Source organism: Cheilinus undulatus, linkage group 3 (assembly GCF_018320785.1).
Source record: "Cheilinus undulatus linkage group 3, ASM1832078v1, whole genome shotgun sequence".
NCBI classification, from domain to species: domain Eukaryota; kingdom Metazoa; phylum Chordata; class Actinopteri; order Labriformes; family Labridae; genus Cheilinus; species Cheilinus undulatus.
The window spans coordinates 26,103,016-26,126,639 of NC_054867.1; the positions used below are offsets into that span (position 1 = coordinate 26,103,016).

A 23,624-nucleotide genomic window follows, 5' to 3' on the forward strand; every position below is an offset into this window, starting at 1 on the left:
TGCATATAGTAAATCATCTTTATTTTGAAAACCAGAGAAAGCGGGGGACAGAAACCCAACTGTGATATTTTTTTAAACTGTTTTATCTGCCAGGGAACTCCAATCATGATTCTCTACAAAAACCCTGATGATTGTCAGATTTTTTTGCAATTCTTCTGCATATTCTTGTGGAAAAAAAAAAAACCCTAAAAGAAACAACAAACCTTTGAGTGTTGGCTCTGACTTTCAACCTTCGAACGAATACTTGCTACCTTTTCATGTACAGCACTGAACAATCTCGAGGTGAACATGTGGAAAGAAAACGCACGCTGCAGTTTCTGAGACTGTTTCAAAATTAAACAGTAAGCTGTGCGATTTTTATTGTTTTCCAGAGATTGTGGATGCTGGAAAACAAGGATGAGGAATGAATAAAAATGGAAGATTTTACATAAAAAATTGGGACAGAATCATTTGCCAAAGAAATAGTTATCAAAGTTCTCTCTTTGAATATCTGTGATTATCGCATTTTAATTAATTTGATTAAGCCCTATCCAATTAAAAAAAAAGAATCATTTTAGATTTCAGATGACCATCCTTATGCTTTCTTTTTGTTTTCCCAGATAAACCAACATCCACAGTTGATTTCTTTTAGAAAGAGAGCCATTTCAGAGAACAATAACTCAACCCATGTCGGAAAACTGATTAAATATGTACAAAAGAAAACTATTTGACACGTGAAAAGAATCATGGCAAACTCATGTCCTGCTTCAATGAGCTCAAACAAAACTCACAACAAAGTTTCATCTTTCAAGCTACCAGACAAATCCACATTAGAAATTTCAACGCCATAAAACCGCCCTGTGGTTTCAAGTTCCTCCAGAGCGTCTTGGTTAAGCAATCTTAATGTGATTTGTTATGTTAAACATTCAAATTATTCCCAAAGAAAAGGTCTTAATTAGCAAATAAGCCAATAGCCTTGCGAGCTACACCTCCTACTTAGCTGCAGCTGAAGGAGTTCAATCCCTCTGATGTTACAACCTGGATGGATGTGCAAATTAACACAAAAATCAACAAAAAAACAATGAGCATGGTACTTTGTCTCATTAACTGACAATATAAAAATAACCTTTACAAATAGTCTAATAGCACATAAAAGCCATTTCACTATTTTCACATATCAGGAGTAAACAATGACCATTCTGTTTTCTTAAATTACCCTTTCATAAAAAGAAAAAAATTAAACTAATTTCTATTTAAGAAATCAAAACCTAAAACTCCATCGTGCATTGTTCTTGAGACACCTTCATGTTGTTACAAACAATAATACTGCAGTGACTGAAAGGACACCGGCTGTTAAATGTAGACACTATTCCTTTGTGAACCTGTGACTTTGACATTTTGAAAGCTGAGCTTGCAGAGAAGTACTGAAAACAAGAAAACAACAATGTATAGAAAGATTGTAATAACCAGGACAGGACAGAATCTGTAGTGTAGCATCATGACTGAACAAATCCTGTTTGGTGTTAGATATTTATTCTGAGTAGTCCTGAGGTGCATGAATCATGACAAATCACTATTTAAATTATGGCTTAACATATCCCAAAACATTGTTGCTTGCATAAAATGGCACTTAATAAGTTTGACCCTGATGAAAACGGTTAGAACTACAAAACATACCAACTATGCTGAATAAACCTTTTGCAAATTTTGCAGATGCAAAATGTTTTGAAGTGATGTCTCATTAAAGGCGGAGTGTGAAGGCAGTAATGATCACCCCAAATGATACTGATGGGATTCAAATCAAGTTGTGAGCATCCTTTGTTCACTACCAGGTCAGGCTTTTTTTGTACTTGTAGACAGCACAATTTCTGATTTCGAATACAAGTCTCAAGGAGGTTAAGTCGTACATGCTGTGCTCTAACGCTCCCTTTGTAAATCAATCAGACTGTGACCAACATTTTCATGCTGTCGATTACATTAAGTCTAAACAGGGCCGGTGTTGATCACATCTATTAAGTATTTCAGACAGCTAAGGGTCCTTGGGGTAGAATAATACCAACATTTCAAAATGTCAAGTTGTCACTTATAGCAGTTCAGCAAGGGCTCAGCTCTTCTGCTATTAGACATGAGCCTGTGCTGCGATTATCAAGAGCTTAAATAAAGAGCAGAAAAATAGCATGTTTGAATCAGGATATCTCAAAACAAAAAAAAGCTCTTCTATCATTTTCACTGGTTTAGGTCCAGAATTCACTCTCTCCTCTCAGTAGCTCTAAAGAGACCATTCATTTCAAGAGGATCTGGCGGCAGACCTCTAAGGTGGGGCGACCTCAACCGTGGGGTGGGAAGCACCGTACATTACCCAAGACGGAAACAGAACAACGTATATTTTCCGCTTGCTGTCAGATGTTACAGTATGTCACCATTTTCACAACAGTAGAATTTAATGAATAAAAATAAAAAATTTACTGAAGGGAATACATTCAAATTTAACTCACAATAAACTAAGAAAAACAAAGAGCTGTTAGGGTTAGGGTAAGGAGGAGGGGGATAAAATTAAAATTAAACACCACAAAATAAGGAAAAACCCAACAAGGGTTAGTACGTCACTTTCAGCCCTACTGTTGAGGTCTGCAACCGATGAGCCCAAAACACCCCACCATAAAGGTCTAGAGACAGATGTATGTCTTTTTGGTTTGGCACTGTAGGGTGTGATTCTCTGGTCAGTTTTCTAGTAAATCACTGCAAAGTCTTTATAAACATTAGAATTCTGATGGCACTTATTCAACCTCTTAGTTCAATGTAATATTCAGTTCTTAACTGCATAAGAGAGAAAAAGGTTCAGATCTTTTTGATGGCGCAGGCTTTTGGTAAGCGCTTTCGCCTTACCCTTCAAGGTCTTGGCCTGACTCTGAAGCCTGAGGAAACCCTGATCTCATTTGAGCTCTTTGTATACAGCAAGAGACTCTTCTATACCGGTTGCCAGATATCGCAAGCAATCTGTATCATGTTGGAAACAATCATGGGTGGCGTGCGTAGTGCTTGTTTAACCATATTCTCCACAACACACAAGGCACTATGCCAAGGATTACACCCATTTGCTTACTGGGTAACATTATACTTCATGACTTTGACAGAGTTCTCACCAGCGTACTGTGCCGAATTGATGACTTAGTAGCCAACAGAACTTTCATGAAGTACAATGATGACCCCACTTTGATCATATCAGCATTTTTGGTGCCTGCCCAAGTTGGAGGTTTCCAGTACGGGTTGCATTCAAAGGTCATCTTATGTAACACTGGGGACCCATTAGTTAGCACTACTGCCAATCTGAAACGGTTGGTAAGAACCGGGCTTTCAGATTGCACCTGAATATATTTAGCGCAAGATCCTTACTTTTTAAATATCCCTGTGACTAAGAGCCTTTCCAACCAGCTCAAGCAGATGACTCAAATTGCAGTACTTCAAGGGGCCCAAAACCACATTATCTCAGAGCTCTTCCATGAGAATTTCAAGGAGGAAGATGAGGAAGTGGCAATGTACCTGCTAAACCAGGAGTGTGTCTTCCCACGGCTAGCCCGCGCTACATTTGACTTGCTCCCAACTGGAGAAAGGCAGACCCTTACTGGCATGGTTGAATCAACAAAAACAATTATCAAGAGGGCAGTCGAGGTGGGTACCATAGCGGAATATGATTTATCAGGGCTTCTAGCGTATAAGGACATTCAACTAAATCAGTTCACTGCAGTCCTTAACTCAGACACGGCAGACTTCAGGCAGAAGGACCTTGATGGGAAGTGTAGTGTAACCATTGCTGAGAATCACGCACGGAATCATGGTCCAACCAACTACGAGGTAGAAAACTAGAAGGGCTTGAAACCCCCGATCCATAGAGGACAATGCCTACACTTGGGCCTGGATGCTTGAGGGGATGATCCTAAGGACCCTTGTCATCAGAGCGGTTTGTGGGCATCCCTTATGTCGGATCTGACACAGATGAGCGCACAGCATTGACACTCCACAAAGTCCCTGGGCTCAGCAGACCAGCACGAAGGGCAGTCTGGGTCATCATGCTATTCACCTGGATATTTGGATCATCAGTCTATAGCTGGTCAAGGGCAGCATTCACCTTGACTGAGCTGAAGGCACTCACACCTAAACCGAGCTCAGTGAATACTGCACATAGGTTGCATTAGCGCACTACGCAGACATCATTTGCCACAGCCCAGAACGCCTGTGTGGGCAGGCATGTCATGATCTAAAACGACCGCACGGGAGGCTGGGAAGTGTCCCTGGCAGAGGACACAAATGTTATCTATCAGAAGTCTAAGAGAATATAAACTTCTAATTTACTACTTCAGTAGGATTCTGCATCTGAGAGATGAGAAGAAAATAGATGCTAGCTGCTTCAGGGCATCCCTGATGCTGTGGGCTGAACTCATGACACTGACTGAGGTTAGAAGACTTCGAGAGAATCCCATCATACAATGCACTACTTACGTAAATGTAGTTCAGATGTGTTGGGTGGAGCTGGTTTGGATTCATTCGTGATTTCTTGTTGGCGAGGTGCAAATCTACACCCACATGCCACTAAGATGAGTAACACAGACACAGTGAAGCTGCATGGATGTTTATCTTCATGTTGATTGCAGTCATCAATAAATTGCTGTCACACTGATTCTGACCCTTTCTTCAAGCATCACTCTGTGTAAGCCTTACACTATCAGCTTTGTACAAATCATAAAAAAAAAAAGAAAAAATAAATGAAGTGTTAAAATGCAGGTGAAAAAAATCATGCATTGCAGGATTTGGCAGGAAATTATGAGAGGAAAATGTTTTTTTAGAGCATCCTGATAAAGACTTCAATGCAAAGGCTACAGTCGTCTTAAAGACCAACAAAAGATAAGGTGAAATGAGAGATAAAGCACCATGACCTACATGTCTTTAACCCCTTCAGTTCTTGTATTCAGTTTGCAGGCTCCTCCTCAGGAACCTCTCTGCTCTGGCTGATCTGACTGCAGCCTGACACACAAGAATCTCCTCCAGATAAGGTCCTGGCATGCCAACAGGCAGTCGAGAGACAAGCATGGCCATTATTCATTGTGTCCTTGTGTTGTGACGTTACACTAAGAGGTCTGAACACTTCACCTCTGGAAGGGTTTGCGAACCTTCTTCCTCCTCCTCGGGGGTTTACCACTGTCAGCCCATGTCTCACTGGACTCTGGCCGGTGACTCCCCGGCATGAAGAAACCGGTCTGACCTGCGGGAGGGGAGAAGGGGGGTGCTCCAGCACCGGGTGGGTGGTGTTGGGTTGGTCCTGAGGGGAAGAAGCCCCCGTTGGCAGCCATGTCATTAGGAGGTGCTCCCTTGAAGATGCGGTTGAAGAAGTCCTGCAGGTCTGCAGGGTTGGTGGGACCTTGAGGCTGCTCTGAGGGCGTCCTGAGGGGTAACGTTGGAACATTAAGAAAACTTAGGTGCCAAGACTCGAACCAAATGTTCCCTCTGTTTTCAGGGATGATTATGCAATAACAACATGAATACAATAAATCATATGGTCGTAAATACACCAGGACTATCATTATATTTACACAAAACAGCTAACATACAGATGAGGATGAAATTATTAGACCCCTATGAAAATTTCAATTTATTAGAAGTATTTCCCAAGTGCCGTTAAACAGAGCAAATCAACAGCTTTTCCAAACATCCTACTTTTATCTGGATGCTTGCATTATTTTACTTTGCAAATAGAAACAAAATTATTTCTCAAAATACAATAACTACCAGAGTCAGAATTATTAGTTCCCCAAATGCTAATAGTCAGTTGTGTTTCCTTTTTGCAGGATAACAGCCTGCACTCATTTGTTGTAGTTATCAACAAGTTTCAGACTCATCTACTGAGAAGGCCCTACCCATTCTTCTTTGGTGGATCTGTCCAGCTCCTCCAGATTTGATGATCTTCTGGCATGAACCCTGGTCTTCAATTCACCCCACAGATTTTCAATAGGATACAAGTCAGGGCTTTTTACAGGCCAGTCAATAACGCTCACTTAGGTCTTCTGGAGGTAGTTCTTCACCAGGAGCGACGTATGTTATGAGTTGTTGTGTTTGAAAACAAAGCAATATTACAGTTCCAGCTTTGTTGCAGACGGCTTGAGGTTTTCTTTCAAATTTGTTCACATTCCTTCTTTTTTCATGAGTCCTTCCACCTTTACAAGATTTTCAGCTCCAGACGCACTGAAGCATTCCCACAGCATAATACTCCCACTGCTATGTTTCACAGAGAGAGGATGGTGTTCTCCCTGCTGTCTCCAAACATAAACAGCATCTCTGTGGCCAAAGAGCTCTAGTTTGTTCTCATCTGGCCAAAGGGCAGGCTTCCAGTATGCATAATCATTCTCCATGTCAGCCTTAGCAGTCTTCAGTCTCAGTTGAAGGTGTGTCTTCTGCAGAAGTGGAGTTGTTCTTGGTCTGAAATCTGGCAGTCCATTCTTGTGCAGGGCTCTAGTGATGGTCTTCATTGAGACTACAGTCCCTGACTTGGCTAAGTCATTCACATCTTGTTAGCTGTTCTTGGGTCTTTAGACAAATCTATCACTAGTTTTCTTTTCATTCTGAAATCTTTCTCTTCCTGCCTCTGCCACTCTTGTTCTGTATTGTGCAGCTCTTTTTGAATTTCTTAATGAAACTCAGTGATAACTTTATTTATCCTTCCTCCTGCTTTTTTTGAGCATCAACAATTCTTTTTCAAAAGTCTAAACTGATTTATTTTGTTTTTGCCAAGATGCTTTCTCCAGTTCCAGCTCAAACCCTTACTGAAGTTTTTCTATTGTGTGTAAACTGGAAGATAACCCTCAGTTTCAGCTTGATTTTACAAGCTTTGAGTATTACCAAGTTAAAGCACACCATTGCACAACACTGGTTTGTGCTATGGCTCAACAAAAAGGTCAGTTTGAAATGGGGCTAATAATTTAGACCCTTGTAAGTTTTTTTTTCTTTTGTGAAATCATTTTATTTCTATGTGCAAAGTAAAATAAAGTAAGCATCCAAAATATAACTAGGATGTTTGATAAAGCTGTGTTAGAAAAACTCTATTTAACAGCACTTGGGAAATACTTTATAGATACAGGCACAAAAGGAGGCATCACTTGCCTCTTCCACTTAATACTTTATTGTGAAAATTATGTATTTTGTGTTTTACAATATGACTTTTTGACATAATTACCTATTTTTGATTTTGTAGTAAAGAAATATTTTAAATGACAAATAAGATCTAATATATTTATATGTAATTTATATGTAGTAAAACACTATACCTTGTGTAAGATTGCACTTCCTCACTACCATCCACATTGCTCTAGTTATTCTGTTTTATAGTCATTTTAATCTCCTGCTGTTCTCAGTTTTCTGAATAACTTTAATAATAATTTCAGTGTTCTCTGTGTGCATTTTATTCTCTAATGTCATTTCAAAGTTGATCTAATTTACCAAAGGGGTTAAAAATGTATCTATAACATTACATTTTATAAACATTTATACCTTTTGTAAGAAAATGTACGATACAAAATATCTAAATTGTGTCCTGAATTCTGCTTTGGTAACTGTAACATCATACACTGCAATATCTGCTAAAAAGCTATGAGTATACATCAATTTTTTATGTATCCGAGGCAAAATGTGGACCTTACTGAGCCAGAAGAGGATGAATAGTTTACACTTAATATTGGAGTAAAAAGCACGACAACAGGAGGTCACCTTGTTTCCCTGACAACCTGTTTCATTTGAAGGGACGTACCTGTTTCGTGTGGAGCTGCTGCTGTTTTTTGAACCAAAGGAGATGTGATAGGGCACTCGGTGTGTGTCAGGAGAGATGCCTATCCTCTGGCAGCCAGCCCACTCTGAAACATGACATCGTCACAGCAGGTCCCATGACTGAGTTTTTTCACACTCACTGAGATAAATGTGCTCATGCAAAATACAAAACCAGTAATCTGATGGTAATCTGACATTCACCTGTTATATCATACACCTTGCCATCCATGCAAGCGAAGTACGTGATACGCAGGCCCAGCATGCTGGATTCGGCCCACAAATCCCCCTCCTCAGCGCTATGGCAACGGTTGCATTCAGCACAGAAACGGGCCTCTGCAGGTTCACGATCCATCTCGAACCGCCTGCACACACGACCGGAAACAAGACTGTGGTAAAAATCTGCTACACAACATGATTCAGCTGTTTGACTGCAATCTGAGGAAATGTTGTGCACTGGTTCGGTGTGTTATAAAAGGTTGTGTAACAACATACTTGTGTTTGCCTTCACACTTGGTGCACATCATTGTGTTCATGGCCTCCTTCAGGTCATCCTGCAGCTTAGTGAGAAACTCGTTCATGGACTTTGAGAGCTCGGTCGCTGCCATGCGTTTCCTGTGTATAAATTAAATAGACAAAACATGCATGAGTCATTAAAACACACAAAGTCAATACACAATTATACTTTAGTATGAGTTAAGAAGAAAACTGTGTTAACCCTGAAACAGTGGACCAAAGACACTTCCAAAACATTCTGTTTAGAATCACTTCAACCTCAAAACAGATTCATTTCAGGTTTATTTTGCTGTGCAACCTTTACTTCCTGTGACGATAACTGTTTTCTCTTTACTCACAGCTCATACTCTCGTCGTGTCTCTGGGTTACTGACAATATCCCAGGCAGCCCTCAGCACTTTGAACGCCTCTCCAGCTCGTGGGTGTTTATTCTTGTCTGGATGCACCTGAAAGAGAAAGGACAGGAAGAGGTTGCATGACTAAACGAGAAATATTCAACCTCAGAATTTGTATATTAGTCATTAATTCAGGCATTTATTAGCTGGAATTCTCACTAAGCTTCACACACACCTGGACAGCCAGCTGTCTGTAGGCCTTCTTCAGCTCTGCTTCAGTGGCGTGTACCTCCACACCGAGCACTGTAAAGGGGTCCAGCTCATCTTCAGGTACCTCAGCTAAGGCCAGCAGTCTCTCCAGCTCCTGGCCTGGCTGTCCTCTCCCTGCTCTGCCTGGTGACTCAGGACTCATTGGTGGTACATGTCCTTCCCTTCTGAACCTGCTGCGAACTCTCTCCAGCAGAGACAGCACCCTCTTCCAAAACTTTGACTCCTGAAAAGCTGTCAAATAGCGCTTTCCCCTCTCACCGGTGAGGCGGACAAACACACCCTTTGCCCACTGGGAGCCGAGAATAACCAAAGCACAAAAAAGTCTCATACAAGAAAAGGAAGCTGTCTTTACCCACTTTGCAGACCTCACAGTTTTATCAACTAGATCTTTTCCCGTGCTTTTTGTCCATTTTACAAACCGACTAGCATCTGCCTTCATTCCTGCAATATCCGTCATCTTATTGACAAGCTGCTGACCAAAATGATAAAGTTTTATACCTCCAGTTTCCACACCGACTCCACAGTTGTGAGTTAATGTGACAATAATCTCAATCAACATGTGGACACAGGAGATGCACCAGAAGCTCACAGACTCTGACAGCATCTCCTTGAAAGCCATGATGAGCTGGTTGCCTGTCCGCCTTCTGCCTCGGTTTTGCTGATGATGGTGGTGATTGCGCCGGCGGGTTTGCTTGTGTCGGCCTCCACCTGACATAACATTTCCTCTATGAAACGAGGAAAATGCACTTTGACTGCTCTGCTCTGAAAATGATCCGCTGCTTCTTAGTTTGCATTTCCTCCCTGATCCTGTGCTCCTCCAACCAGACTCTCCATTCATGTGCTGCTCTTTTGCAGCTTCATCCTCTTCTTGATTTATAACATGGAAGTTCTCGTGATCTGCACTACTTTCATGATCGAACCCATCTGAGGCCTCCTCAGTATCCTCTTTGGCCTCTGTAGATCCACAATACTCTGCGTCTCCAATCCCAGAGTCATGTGTAGTGGCTGGATTTATGGTGTCCTGAGAGTTAAGATAGGCTGTTTTGTCCTCTTGCTCAAGGTCAGGCTCCCACTGAGCCAACTTCAGGGATTCACCTTCAGGGATCTCCTCCTCAGCCTCTGTCACTCCGGCCATCTCCTTCAGGCCTGCTTCTCTTTCCATGTTACTTACAGCAGTTTGATTCAAGTGCTGTGAAATTTCAATCTCATCGCAGAGAATGTCCTAGATCCATAATCTGCGACATTTTCCCCAGACTCTTATAAAACTGCGAGACTGGGGAATACCAAGGGCCAGACTCAGGTCCACCATATCAGCAGCCACATACAGGTTCAAAAGACTTTGGTACAATTCACATCATTCACCATGCCTCACCTGCAAAAGGAACAGAGTTACCAAATCAGTGCTTAAACCAATATTGCTCTTAATCAGAATTCAAAAGGAAAGATACAATTTCAGTATTAACAGTCATTTTGTTCTGTTATCTATCGTTTAAATGGCAGTAAATCGAATGTTAGAGCAGGACTTTGTCATATTTCTGATAACTGTAAACTATGACAGTTTAACAGCCCTCCTAAATTTGATCAATTAGTAGAAGAAATATATTATTTACATGATTTACGGATCACTTAAACCCTTCTCATGCTGCTTCCTATACTATCAAGACTGTGATTCAAAGCGACATTTCGGACCCACACTGTTTACCAAAACAAGCACCTGAAGAAAATTATAAATTCAGAATGAATAAGGTCATTCATTAATGATTAACTACACATAAATCCCTTTATCCGTCCACTTTTAAAGTAAGAACGAGGTAAAGGTGATGAAACCATAGCTGTGACACAGACGTAGTGTAACAGTTTACATTCATTAACACTGCTTTTCTTGTTTGCTAATTTTGTCAGCTAAAGAGAATCAGGGTATCTCAACCTGGACTGCATGGTTCGACCTTTAGGAAATCTCCTAAAAGTGAGCTAGACTAATACAGCACATCGTTTTCCCTTCCGATGATCAACCAGCAAGACTATTTTGATCTTAATCAGCCAATAACAACAATACCAGGTGTTTTAAAGACGGCTAATGCTAGCAGACAGCAAATGTGTTAGCATGAGGAAGCAGCCAGCCAACATGATGACAGACAGGCGCTACGGAGACTAAAATTAGCATGCATCTGGCTTCCTAATCAGGCGATATTCGACTACATAAGACCTCACACCAGATTTATAACACGGCACAGCAACTGTTAACACAAACAGCAAACATGCGAGGAGCTAATTGTTAGCAGAAAACAGGAGTTAGCAGGACGAGCTAACGTATAAACGGCTATTTCCCCTTCCTGTAGGGTTTAACCAGTAAGCTAAAGAATGTTTTTGTCACAGGACGAGTCTAGTTAAAACCTTAATTATTCTGCATTTTGCATTTAAACAAACCAGGTGGTACATATACCTCTCAGATAAGTGTGTAACCTTGTTTGTTAACAGACAGCCAAGTGCCCGTGTTGTTTTTTTTTTTTTTCAGCCACTTCTTCTTCTTCTCCTCCTTTTCCTACTTTCTTCCAGTTTCATCTTCCTCCTCCCTCCTCCTCCTTCTTCTTCGTTGTTTTTCCCAAAGCGGTAATTAACTCTACAGGAGCACTACTGCCACCCACTGATTTAAATGCAAAGCCTCTAATAATAACAAAAATGCTGTTTTTGTTCATTTTCCTAATTAATCGTAAAATTGTGTATAGGAATATGATACAGGAATATGGTGGACCGTAAGTGCAAAGTCTGAAACACTTTTACAACTTACAAAAAAATATATAAAGTTCGATACAAAATGTGAAAAAAAAATTTTGAAAAAATTTAAGGGCAAAACACCACTGCAAATCTTAAAATAAAAAGTCTGGTACAACATTAAAAAGTCTGAAACACTTAAATTAAACTTGAAATACATTGACAAAATCCAAAACAGAATTTAAAAAAAAATGTACAAAAAGTTCAATAAAAAATACATCATTTTTAGCACTTTATACTTTTAGCAAACTTAAAGAAAAAATGTACAAAGTCCCATAAAACATCTGACACATTTTCACAAAATCTGAAAAAATTAACAAAGTTCGGTACAACATTACAAAGCTTGACACACTCGTTTAAAGAACTGAAAAAAATCAACAAATTCCAATACAATATAACAAAGTCTGAAACTATTTTACAAAAATAGAAACGTATGTACAAAGTCCAATACAAAATTAAAAAGTCTGAAACAAAATTTGAAACAAATTAACAAAAATTTCCAATAATAAATTGAAAGACTGAAATACTTTTACAAAACTAAAAAAAAACACAGAAATTCTGACAGAGTTCAACAAACTTGAAAAATTTTAAAAATTCTGTTACATAATTTCAAACAAATTTACAAAAAGTCCAATAAAAAGTACAAGGCCTGGAAGACTTATACAAAACTTGATACAAACTTACAAAGTCCAATACAGAATTTCAAACAAATTTACAAGACCAATAAAAGATTCAAAGACTGAAGTGCTTTTACAAAACTTAAAAAAAAAAGTCCAATACAAATTTAGAAAGTCACACTTTTACAAAACCTGAAACCAATTTACAAAGACTGGAACACTTTTACAGAATTTGAAACATATTTAAAGAGTTCGGTACAATATTACTAAATCTGAAAAACTTTTACAAAATTTGAAACATATTTACAAAGTTCGGTACAATATTACAAAGTCTGAAACACTTTAAATTTGGGTCACTGCCAGCATTTGGTGCATCTCCTTTCCATAAGATACCATGGTTTGTAAATTTGTCTCAGCTCATGTTAAAGTGTTTCGTTTTATGAATTTGATTTGGAAAAAGTACATTTGTGTCATACATTTATAAAAAGTGTTTTCAAACCAAATACACACAAGTTTGATTTCTTTCTTTTCAGCTCAAGATTCAAGCTAAAGCTGAGGGGAAGAAAATCCTACTCTGTCTTCAGCCTATTGATTTGAGAAGGCTGTAAATGCCTTTTCCATTCCATCTAGGCTCTGTAACGCCTAGTTCACCTACCTATTGGCTCCTGGTGGCTGTATGGATCAGTAAATGTCCCACACTCTTTGTCTCTTTGATCACAGTATTGGAGCTGCAAAAATGTGGGGAACTTTACGCTGATGCCATTACACAAGGAACATCCTGGGTGTCGTTGACCATGTGGGTATCACATCCTTCCATGTATTTTCCTCAAGTACACAAAAAGACAAATATGTAGCTTCTCTTAATTTAACTCCTTATGTCTTTTTATAACAGAGTGAAATTTTAAAGTCTTTATTGCTTTTAATTGTAATGATTACGGCTTACAGTTAATGAAAAGGTAATTTTCAGTATCTCATAAATTTAAGAAAAAAACAAAAAAATTCTATTCTGTAAACTAATGGTGTCTCACTCTAATCAGCTAATCAACTCAAAACACCTGCAAAGGTTTCCTGAGCCTTTAAATGGTCTCAGTCTGGGTCAGTAGGCTACACAATCATGGGGAAGACTGCTGATATGACAGATGTCCAGAAGACAGTAACTGACAGCCTACAAGGAGGGTAAGCAACATTAAGTCATTGCTGAAAGAGCAAACTGTCCACAGAGTGCTGTATCAGAGCACATTAATAGAAAGTTGAGTGGGAGGAAAAAGTGTGGTAGATAAAGGTAAACAAGCAACAGGCATAACCGCAACCTTGTGAGCATTGTGAAATGAAACTCATTCAAAAATTTGGGGGAGCTTCACAAGGAGTGGACTGCAGCTGGAGTCAGCGCTTCAAGAGCCACCATGCACAGACGTATCCAGGACATGGACTACAAATGTTGCATTCCTTGTGTCAAGCCTCTCCTGAACCAGAGACAAATCAGAGGCGTCTTAACTGGGCGAAAAGGACTGGAAAATTTCTCAGTGGTCCAAAGTCCTCTTTTCAGATAAAAGTACATTTTGCATATCATTTGGAAATCAAGGTCCCAGAGTCTAGAGGAGGATCAGGGAGGCAGAGAATCTAAGATGCTTGAAGTCTGGTGTAAAGTTTCTACAGTCAGTGATGGCCTGGGGTGCCACATCATCTGCTGGTGTTGGTCCCCCGTGTTTTCTAAAGTCCAGAGTCAAAGCAGCTATTTACCAGGAAATTTTAGAGCCCTTCATGCTTCCTTCTGCTGACAAGTTTTATGGAGATATGGATTTCCCTTTCTGGCAGGACTTGGCACCTGCCAAAAGTACCAAAAGCTGATTATAGGACTATGATATTCCTGTGCTTGACTGGCCAGCAATCTCACCGGACCTGAACCCCATAAAGAATCTACGTGTTATTGTCAAGAGGAAGATTTAAGACACCCAACCCAAAAATGCAGACAAGTTGAAGTTTGGTATAAAACCAAGCTTGGCTTCATAACATCTCAGCAGTGCCACAGACTGATTGCCACCGTGCCACACTGCATTGATGTAGTAATTCATGCAAAAGGAGACCCAGCCATGTACTGAGTGAATCTAAATGAACATACTTTTAAGAGGGCCAACATTTCTGTGTTAAAAATAGTTTTTATTGGTCTTATGTCATATTCTAATTTTGGGGGTTTTCATTGATTATAAGTCATTATCATCAAAATGAAAAAAATAAAAACTTTAAATTTTTCACTCTGTGAGTAATGAAACTATATAATCTGGGTTTCACGTTTTAAATTTGGTCTAATTAATTGAGATGCAGTCATTGTGTGTCTTCTGGTATATAGCACAATGATTATTATAAAACATGGACCACTGGTCTGGTTTGTCCACCAGTGAAATACCATTGGAAACCTTTAACTATTTAAAGATGCAGTCGTTTGACTCAAATATTTGTGCTAAGTGTGCAAAAAAAAAAAAAAAAAAAGACTAGATAGGCAATGATGGCAATGGAACAGTAAATTTCAGATTGGCAACTGATCCTAGAATGTGCAAGAGCAGAAATTTCAAGATGCTGAAGGGTTTAGTTTTACTCCTCACTAATATTCTTGGTGATTTTATAAGCGTATTTATATGGACTATCCCTTTAAGGTTATCCAAAAAAAAGTGAAATCAGCACTAAAAAGTAGGTAGCATATGAGTTTCACATGTCCTCCTAATAATGGATAACCACCCACCTCCTATAAAAAGGGAATCACTCCTTAGTAAACAACTTGTGTCACTCATTCGCTCAGCTCTGTTTCAGATATAGGTTACTGTTGTTGTGCGGACTAGGCTATTTGTTCAGTGGTCTTTGACGAGGCAAAAAGTGTGGGAACCCCCAGCTTCTGCATAAAAGACCAATCTTGAAGACGCAGAGGGTTAATTTCAAGCCCCCACCACCACCACCCACATCTCCAATTTGAAAGCCGCCTCTCTACCGGGAGAGGAAGGCTCTTTTTCGGTCAGATGGCGTGCTGCAGTCCGCCCCCGTCATTCTCCAGCCCACACAGACAGGGCAGCCAGCAACCAATACGGTGCGCCGGAGGAGGATTTCTGCCAGTGATTTCAGATGAGCTACGATACGCAAAGGGGATTTACTACGCCACTCTGAGCCGGGGAAGCTTTCGGCAAAAGGTAACAGGGTAAGAAACGAATAAGATAACTAGTGCGATGTGTTTTCACTGGACTAGTTCAGCTCACATCTGGCTCTGAATATCCGTCTGCATTCGATGTTCTTAAATCATAAAAGACTGCCAAAATAACACAAGTGTTTATACTTCGTGTAGTCTTAATGTGTGCTTTGTCTTTGTCCAACTGACATCAGTTTTTACTTCTTTGTCAGTTTCCCTCCGCGAGCACCGACCTCAGCTGTGACAGCGCGTGGTTGGAGAGACACTTTTCAGTCATTACGCAGGTCCCCTCTGTGCGCATTCATCTATCTGACCTGGAAAAGGTAAGACAGCTTTCTTTGTTCTTATCCATAGATTACAATAACTTCAATTGTACGAATGTTTAAAAGTGACAAGCATATGGAGCTTAAAGGCGTACATAAACTTCCTCTTTGTTCATGCTTCATCAATAGCCTACAGAAGATTATAGAGCAAGTGGGAACACTTGTGTGTTTTCTAGATCTTAAAATCTTTCCCAAAATAGATAATTGTGAGGGATTTCCCCACCTGCACTTCCATGTGTTTCTTTTCTGTTGTCCAAACTTTCTAGAGCAGTGTGCCATGTCTTTGCCACGCACACTTGGGGAGCTGCAGCTCTATCGGGTGCTGCAAAGGGCCAACCTGCTGGCCTATTATGAAACCTTCATCCAGCAGGGCGGTGACGACGTGCAGCAGCTCTGCGAGGCGGCAGAGGAGGAGTTCCTGGAGATCATGGCACTAGTTGGCATGGCCACCAAGCCGCTACATGTGCGTAGGCTGCAAAAGGCCCTGCGAGACTGGGCGGCAAACCCTGCCCTCTTCAGTCAGCCCGTCTCTAATGTCCCTCTGGGGGGCATCCCGCTATTCAAAGTAGACGGGACAGGAAGTGGACCAGCAGGCGGGCCCAGGAAGTCTGTGAGCAACGGGCAGCCGGGGTCTCCATGTGAGAGGGACGACCGGGCGTGTCTGACTCCGATGCACAGTGGAAGCCCCAGAAGCCCCTGCTCCCAGGCCTCCCCACAGCCACCAGACACACACTATAGAGAAAAACTGTCCCCCATGGACCCACACTGGCTCAGCCCAGAGCCTGATGGGAACTGCAGTTTGGCTACTGCATCTGGAGTAGAGGAGGAGCCCCCCAGCCCTCAGTGTCCTCTGGGTCCGTCCACATCTCCGAGCCCTTCTGCATCTTTTGCTCCAGCAGCTCTGTCGGCCTGGCCTGGAGGACAGCTAGACGCGGAGACAACGAGGGCAGTGGTGGAAAGCGTGGAGAGACTCCTTAGGACCCTGCCCAGGTCAGACCCTACAGAGGTGAAAACTCTTCTCAGGATGAACAAGAAGATGGCAAAGACTGTGGGCCACATCTTCAAAATGGGCTCCCAGGATGTGAATAAAGAAGAAGAGATCAGGAAATATAGCCTCATCTATGGACGCTTTGACTCCAAGAGGAGAGAGGGGAAGCAGCTCACACATCATGAGGTACAAGAGGTGTAGAATCTTTTACATCATGTAAACAAGAAAGCATTAGCTTTAATCATGACATAAATGAACATCATGAACAAAGTGTGCATTCTCCATATTGCTTTTATGTAATGTTCAGACTGTCTGTCCCTCCTTCACTCAGTGCTTTTCCTCCTTAGCTGATCATCAATGAAGCTGCAGCACAGTTTTGCATGCGCGACAACGCTCTTCTGCTGAGACGGGTGGAGCTCTTCTCTTTGGCTCGGCAGGTGGCGAGAAAATGTGCCTACACCTCCACACTCAAGCATTCAAGGTAGGGGGGGGCTGTCCATAAAGCAAGTGATCACTTCACCTGCTGTGTCTTGATTGCTTCTACACACATTTATCTTATGAGATGCATCATGTTAAAAGAAAAGTGAAGTAAATGCAGACACTATCATAGCTAGTAGCTGATTTACCTGTAGATGGGGATTTGTATGAGTCACATCTTGTCCAGGGCTTTCATTTTCTTAAAGAAGTGGGGTCAGACCACAGTGGGACTTGTACTCAAACCTCTGTAGCTTTAGTATAATGAGCTGACATCAACTCACACAACACAGAAATCCCCTAAGAGAACAAAACATTTACATATCATCTGTTTGCTAGGAAATTCCCACCATTTCAGATCAACATTTGCCTCATTCAGTTTTTAAATTTAAAGTTTATAACAAATTACTCAAAAAATAGACTGCTTCCAGTTGTCAAATATTTAAAAAATGGCCTGGCATTCAGTCAAAACCCCCAATTCCATACAAATAATTCAAATAAAATGCATGTTAGAAAGTTGCACATTGTTTTAAAGCTGCATAAAAGTTTGATTATGCCTATCACTGTGCTTTATTCAAAAACACAGGCTAGATTTCATTAAATAAAATGTTAAGTCAACACCCATGACTGAATGTCCTTTATTGGAACGCAAGTCAGATTCTGTTTTTCTGCATTAATCATCTTAAAGGTAAAAAAAAAAAAAAAAAAAAACTCTAATGTTATATTTTTTGACTGGTCTCTTCTTGTAGGACAAATCCAGATGAGAGCAGCATCCTGCCCCTAAAAAGAGCGAGACATGAGGTGAGTTTTGACACCAGCAGGAACACAGTGTGACCTCTCATTAATGTACTACTCTAACACACAACCTCATGTGTAAACAAAGCCAAAGTTCAGGTCACTTGTCAGTGATGTGAAGTAGTTCAACAGCTCTGAATTGACAGTGATGTGTTTTAGGTGATTGTGCCCGAGAGTGTATCATCTCTCCTTGGAGTGGAGGGCTCGGAGGGTGTGACCCAGAGGGCAGATGATGACAGCTTATCCACAGAAAGCCTCGACAGTGTGTCACATGGTAAACACTTCAGACCTTTCTCCCGTTTCTACACAAAAAAAAAATCAGGGTTTTAAGACAATTGGAATTTCCCCTTGTGGGACTAATAAAGGAGTATCTTATCTTATCTCATTTACCTAGTTCTGTCTCTCCATTTCAGACATCAGCTCACAGTGCAACCAGTCTCCGTCCCCCCGTCCCCATTCCGACACCTCCAACCCCACCAGCTGGAGTCGCCATCTCATACAGCAAACGCTAATGGACGAAGGGCTTCGATTGGCTCGGCTGGTGTCACATGATCGAGCTGGCAAGCTCAGCCTGGGATCAGAAGGAGCTCATTCTACAGGTGACTTTTCCAATAATGACCTAACAATATTATGTGCTCAATAATGGAAGCAGAATAAAAGTCTGTTTTTGAAATGTTTCACAACTTTGTCTGGGTTAAAGGAACATTACAAAGTTTTTGTTTTAAACCCTAGAAGTCCACAGGCTATTTTGCCATTTGTCAATATTTTTCTTTCAATAATATAAACCATTCGAAAAATGTTTACCATGCTCATGTTTGGTATCATTTATTCAGAAAAATCTCAACTGAGTGAAAAAAACTTTAACTTACTGTACTAGATATAGGACCTCCAAAAGACTCAATAAAAACGATTTTGAAAAATTGCTATTTAAAGAAATAAATTTAGCAAAATACAATGAAGCTGACGTTTCTAGAGTTAGAAACTAAGAAAATGTCATAAACGTTCACACAAAAGTGGTAAATTTATGTATATCAAGCTAAAAAAATAATGCTTTTACACAGAATACATACATATAGGTGTTTTTTTTAATTCACTAAACAATGCCTGTTTAAGATAATTTTTGTACTTGAGTGTACAGACATAAATATGGCATTTTTTGCATTCTAAGGCTGTGAAAGATTCCAAGCCGTGCAAATTAAACATACAGACATGTATAAGTGAGCCAAAAATCAAGCTGAATGCAGAATATATACATAGATGTTTTTTTTTTCTTTTTTTTTTTAATTTTTAACTTTCCCAGTCTTAGATATTTTATGAACACAATTATTAGGAGAATTAGATTACATGGACTGCATTTTTATAGCATGAATGATAAGCAGATAGTAAAAATATAAGGAGATTTTCTCCCTTTTAAAAAAATAAAATGCTGAAATTATGAAAAATTACCAGCATCACTGCTGTACAGTTTGGAACACTGTACCCCCACTTGTAAAATATATATTTTATCAAATTCAAATCATCCTTCTTCCTGTTCTTAATGACCTATTGGTATTACAAAAAAAAACAAAAGGGAATTTAAAAATAATGGTTTTCACAAAAAGTTATTGCAATGCAAAATGTGGCTGTTTTCATGCTATTAAATGACAAAAATAGCGCATGATGACATCACGCCGGCGTGATTGTGGACATCTAAGGTTTAATACACTAATTTGCTAATAGATTCAGGTGAAACGGCCAATACTGCTCTCCCATTTGAACTGTAAATACAGGACTATGGCCAGCAACAAGTTAGCTTAGCATAGCTCAGTGACTGAAAACAAGGAAAAACTGCTAATGTGGCATTTGCAATGGTGCACTTCTTAACCTACAAATTTTACTTCATTTATTGTTTGTTTTTGTGGGGAAAAAATGTCATTTTTTTAAACTTTGCATGGGTTTGTGCTGAACTATTTCTGCTTTTTCACATCTGTTAATTTTAAATAAACAATTCATAATGTTTTAAACAGAGAGCTTTGGAGGTTCTAGTGTTTAAATTTTGTTTGTCGTACATGGAAACAGGCTAGCTATTTCCCCCGTTTCCATTCTTTAAGCTAAGCTATGCTAACCAGAAGCTAACAGATTTTTTTAACAAACAGTGCAGGAGTGTTAATCTTTGCATCTTAATCTGAGCATCAAGGAGATAACCCTTTGTTGCAAAATATCAGACCAGTAATTAATATTTAAATATAGGTGATAATCAGAAGAGATGGAGTTGATTGAAAATGACAGACAGAGACTCCCTAACCTCTCCTAACAATGAATATTTCATCGCTCTCGAGTTTGAACTCTAGTGAGTCAGACTCAGTGACGCCTCCCACCATACACAGCTGAACTTCACCAGACTGCAAATTAGAGAGGAGAGAAGTTAGAAGGGGAAACAGAAGGAGGTGGAGAGCGATATATGGAGAGAAAAAGAGTGAGAGAGGGAGGGATGAGATGAAGAAGAAGAGGGGGAGGGCAGTGTTACACTGTTATGGCACTTCCTTAATGCCCTGCTAGCATAACATTTTTCATAATGCATCACAGCTTCTCACAAGAAAAAACAGAAAAAAAGAGTGATCTGAGCGAGTTAGTCGTTCTGGGCTGTGATAGCCAGCAGAGGAGATGGAGCGAGAAGGAAGCCAGCAAAGACATGAGGGGGCGGTTTGGGAGGAGGGAGAAGTGGAGGGGGGGGGGGGGCATAGGAAGTTCTCCGTGGGCGGCAGAATCGGAGCCCCCCCTCCTCGGCTACAACTGACGTCAGAGTGTGTTAGGTGCGTGGGCTGAAGGGCGGGATGGATGGGGCGTGGGGGCGAGAGAGTGGGAGGTAATTGGAGGGGCGTTGCATTGACTCACCAAGCGACAGTGTACAAAAATAAAACCTGTGGGCAGGGAAATGGCACAGTCTTTTTTCTACATCTTCTCCCTCCACCGAAAGGACTGCGGAAACAACAAAAAAAATGACATATGTTTCATCTCTGACGTTGATCTCCCTCACTTTGTTTTTTTTTCCTCTCTCTCTCTCATCCAAGTTTCCCTCGTCTGTAGCTCTCATTAATCAGACGTTCCTCTCACTTCCTGTCAACGTCACTGATATCTGCCATAACTCATCTTCCTTTTCTCATCAATAAAGTCAGAAAATCATTTCTCTTCATATTGCACAAACCTAACCACTTGTATATCTTCTGCTTAAAATGTGCTATTAAATATCTTTTTAATCACGAAGTCATCATAATTTATTACAGCATGCTGATGTTAAGAGTTTCCATCTGAGCAAATAAATGAATTAACAGCCAATGAATCAATACTTTCTACCTCCTTAATATGGGAACACTTTTTGCACTACTTATAAATCAAACACGCGTTCATATTTTGTCATGCAAGTGCACTGATGAGCTTCATAGGGTTTTTTTGAGTAAAAATATACTACGAATATCAGCCTTTGTCTGATTTATTTGATGTGTCTTGTTTATTGGTTTGTTGACTCAATCACCAGCGTAGTTAAATGTGTAATATTGGACACTTTCTGTTATTAAACAGCTTGGGTTTGTCATGATGACTTCACCCTATGTGGGAGAGTTTCTTGCTGAATTCCCAAAACTGTTAATCAAAGGTCTTAAAAACGATTTATATTGATTACTGTGAATCTTATCACGCAGATTTTTTTAGTGGCTTATTGATAAGTGGGATCTTACATTAAACCTCAAAGCAACAGGTTGAATTAAGAAATGTAATGTTCCTTTAAATATCCCATTGATTGGCAGCTCAAAGTAGATTTAAGGTTGGCACTGACATCCATCATGGCCTAAAAACCCTTGCTTCAGTCAGGAGCTGCTGTAGGTACTAATCGTTTTTGCTGGTATTTGTTCATTAAGTGTCTTAAAACATAATTTTCACACCATCCTAAAAACTGCCTCTCTCTACAGACATTGACGTTAAAGTGGAGAGGCGGAGCTCCATAACAGCGTGCAGGAGTGTTAACCCCTGCATCACCAAAGACGACTCTAATCATCGGGGGAAATGAAAACACTGGGTGGTCATCAGGAAACTTGCTGTCAGACCTGCCAATGAACTCTTCTCACTTATACAGGCTGTTACTGAGCAGGTTTTCCATGTGTGCTCAGATCACTCAGATCAGGACTCTTACTGACTTCAAAATCAATACAGTCAATGTCAGATATTACATGGGAGCGGTATCATAAACCCCCAAATTATTCTGGGTTTACGTCAGCGGAGGTTCTTTGTTGTATCTTTTGAATACATGGATGATACGTCCTCATGGTTTTATCTGAAGGAAATTTTAAAAGTAACACTTCTGTCTTAATGTCAAAGAGCTTTGTGTTCAAAGTGCCACCAGATGAATTGGGCTTTACACAGCAGGGGGCACTGCAACTTTGGAAATTAACTCTCCTAACTCACTACAGGAACTTACAGTAGTTATGTAAATGAAATTTGGTTTGTTGGAGTCTTAGATCTATTTTATTTTTCAGTAAGTGACCACATTAAAACAGTGTTATAAAATCCAGAGCAGCTCATTACCCTCAGGAAAGAAAAGGATGAACCGACCTGAGTTTGATACGCTTTAGGATTCAAAACTGGAGGAAACTTAAGTCCACGTAGGTGGACTTGTAAAGAAGATTTAAAGAGACATGCTGGGGTTTATGAGAGATAAAGCCATGGGACTTTCTCACTCACTCCCTCACCGCTTTCTGTGATCATGTTTTCTCCCAAGCAGCTGATGTGGTGTTTGTAGAGATGAGGCTTTTCATTTTCTTTAATTCTGTGAAAATGTACTCAGAACACCTTTTTGATACTCAGCAGCATGTAAAAAGAAAAAATGATGCTTGGTGGAAGTTTATTTCTCAGTTGCCTCTTTCAGCAGTGTTATCAGGTTTCAGGTTCAGCTGCAGTGTTTTGCTCAAGGACACTTTAGTGATGAGGTCAGCTGAGCCTCTCAATGTTGCTAAAATCTTTTTGCAGATTGGTGCCATTGATCCTCTGTCAGGAAATTGTATTTCAAATTTGAACAAAAAATTAAACTTACCAGAGGATTCTCAGGAAGTATCAATTTTAAATGGTACTTTATAAAAGTGCAGTGGAGACTTTCTCATTGGTGTGTTAATGGGATGATTTCTTTGCTCTTAACTCCTCTGATATTCTGGACTCCTATTAAATTACAACTGTCATTCTTTCTTTAATATATGAGAAAATAACATTCACCCCTTCAACAGACTTAATAAAAATACAAATTTCATGTTGAATATGTTTAAAAATGTTCAGATTTTAGTATACTTAATAAGTATGTCAGTGAGGTAGCTTGCTGTGCATCACTTACACCTGCCTGTCTCTTGAGCATTAGTAACCAACTCGGTTTATTATGTTGCAAAACAGATTATTTATTTTGTTACATCACAATAAATGTTATTTTATTTCTTTAGCCTCCCGTGGTGCATTTATTTTCCACAAAGAATGTTTTTTTTTTCCTTGGCTCTTCTCTGATGTGTGGAAGAGGCTGCAGGAGCTGCGTCACTCAGCCAGCAACACTTCTGCTGTCGTCTTG

At 40.1% G+C, this 23,624-nt stretch overlaps 2 protein-coding genes across 6 annotated transcripts; one reads left to right on the forward strand and one right to left on the reverse strand.

Annotated features, from left to right (window-relative positions):
* Positions 1-11,478, reverse strand: dnajc14 (DnaJ (Hsp40) homolog, subfamily C, member 14). Of its 3 annotated transcripts, none has more exons than XM_041781661.1 (7): positions 11,349-11,478; positions 8,871-10,277; positions 8,640-8,746; positions 8,281-8,400; positions 7,990-8,150; positions 7,772-7,874; positions 1-5,415 (listed from the first exon to the last, which is right to left on the reverse strand). In XM_041781661.1, the coding sequence occupies exons 2-7, from the start codon at positions 10,065-10,067 to the stop codon at positions 5,121-5,123; spliced, it is 1,983 nt and encodes a 660-aa protein (XP_041637595.1). In that variant the 5' UTR covers positions 10,068-10,277; positions 11,349-11,478; the 3' UTR covers positions 1-5,120. The 3 variants fall into 3 exon arrangements, with proteins under 3 accessions (XP_041637595.1, XP_041637606.1, XP_041637586.1); XM_041781672.1 differs by having other exon boundaries at positions 11,369-11,388; XM_041781652.1 differs by lacking the exon at positions 11,349-11,478 and adding an exon at positions 10,833-10,865.
* A 1,913-nt stretch (positions 11,479-13,391) lies between these two features.
* On the forward strand, positions 13,392-23,417 carry nab2 (NGFI-A binding protein 2 (EGR1 binding protein 2)). 3 transcript variants are annotated; one of them, XM_041779235.1, is made up of 8 exons: positions 13,392-13,470; positions 15,679-15,789; positions 16,056-16,963; positions 17,125-17,258; positions 18,001-18,052; positions 18,206-18,320; positions 18,460-18,645; positions 21,991-23,417. In XM_041779235.1, the coding sequence occupies exons 3-8, from the start codon at positions 16,067-16,069 to the stop codon at positions 22,086-22,088; spliced, it is 1,482 nt and encodes a 493-aa protein (XP_041635169.1). In that variant the 5' UTR covers positions 13,392-13,470; positions 15,679-15,789; positions 16,056-16,066; the 3' UTR covers positions 22,089-23,417. The 3 variants fall into 3 exon arrangements, with proteins under 3 accessions (XP_041635169.1, XP_041635150.1, XP_041635159.1); XM_041779216.1 differs by lacking the exon at positions 13,392-13,470 and adding an exon at positions 15,094-15,478; XM_041779225.1 differs by lacking the exon at positions 13,392-13,470 and adding an exon at positions 15,094-15,470.
* Positions 23,418-23,624: the final 207 nt, after the last annotated feature.

Bases quoted from the DNA above. Each gene is read 5' to 3' on its own strand.
- dnajc14 (XM_041781661.1), bottom strand. From the start codon at position 10,067: ATGGAAAGAGAAGCAGGCCTGAAGGAGATGGCCGGAGTGACAGAGGCT. The intron at 8,747-8,870 runs GTGTGTGTGAAG...TTTCTCTTTCAG, and splicing joins ACAGACAGCTGGCTGTCCAG to GTGCATCCAGACAAGAATAA. The intron at 8,401-8,639 runs GTGAGTAAAGAG...ATTTATACACAG, and splicing joins ACACGACGAGAGTATGAGCT to GAAACGCATGGCAGCGACCG.
- nab2 (XM_041779235.1), top strand. From the start codon at position 16,067: ATGTCTTTGCCACGCACACTTGGGGAGCTGCAGCTCTATCGGGTGCTG. The intron at 18,053-18,205 runs GTGAGTTTTGAC...GATGTGTTTTAG, and splicing joins TAAAAAGAGCGAGACATGAG to GTGATTGTGCCCGAGAGTGT. The intron at 18,321-18,459 runs GTAAACACTTCA...TCTCCATTTCAG, and splicing joins CCTCGACAGTGTGTCACATG to ACATCAGCTCACAGTGCAAC.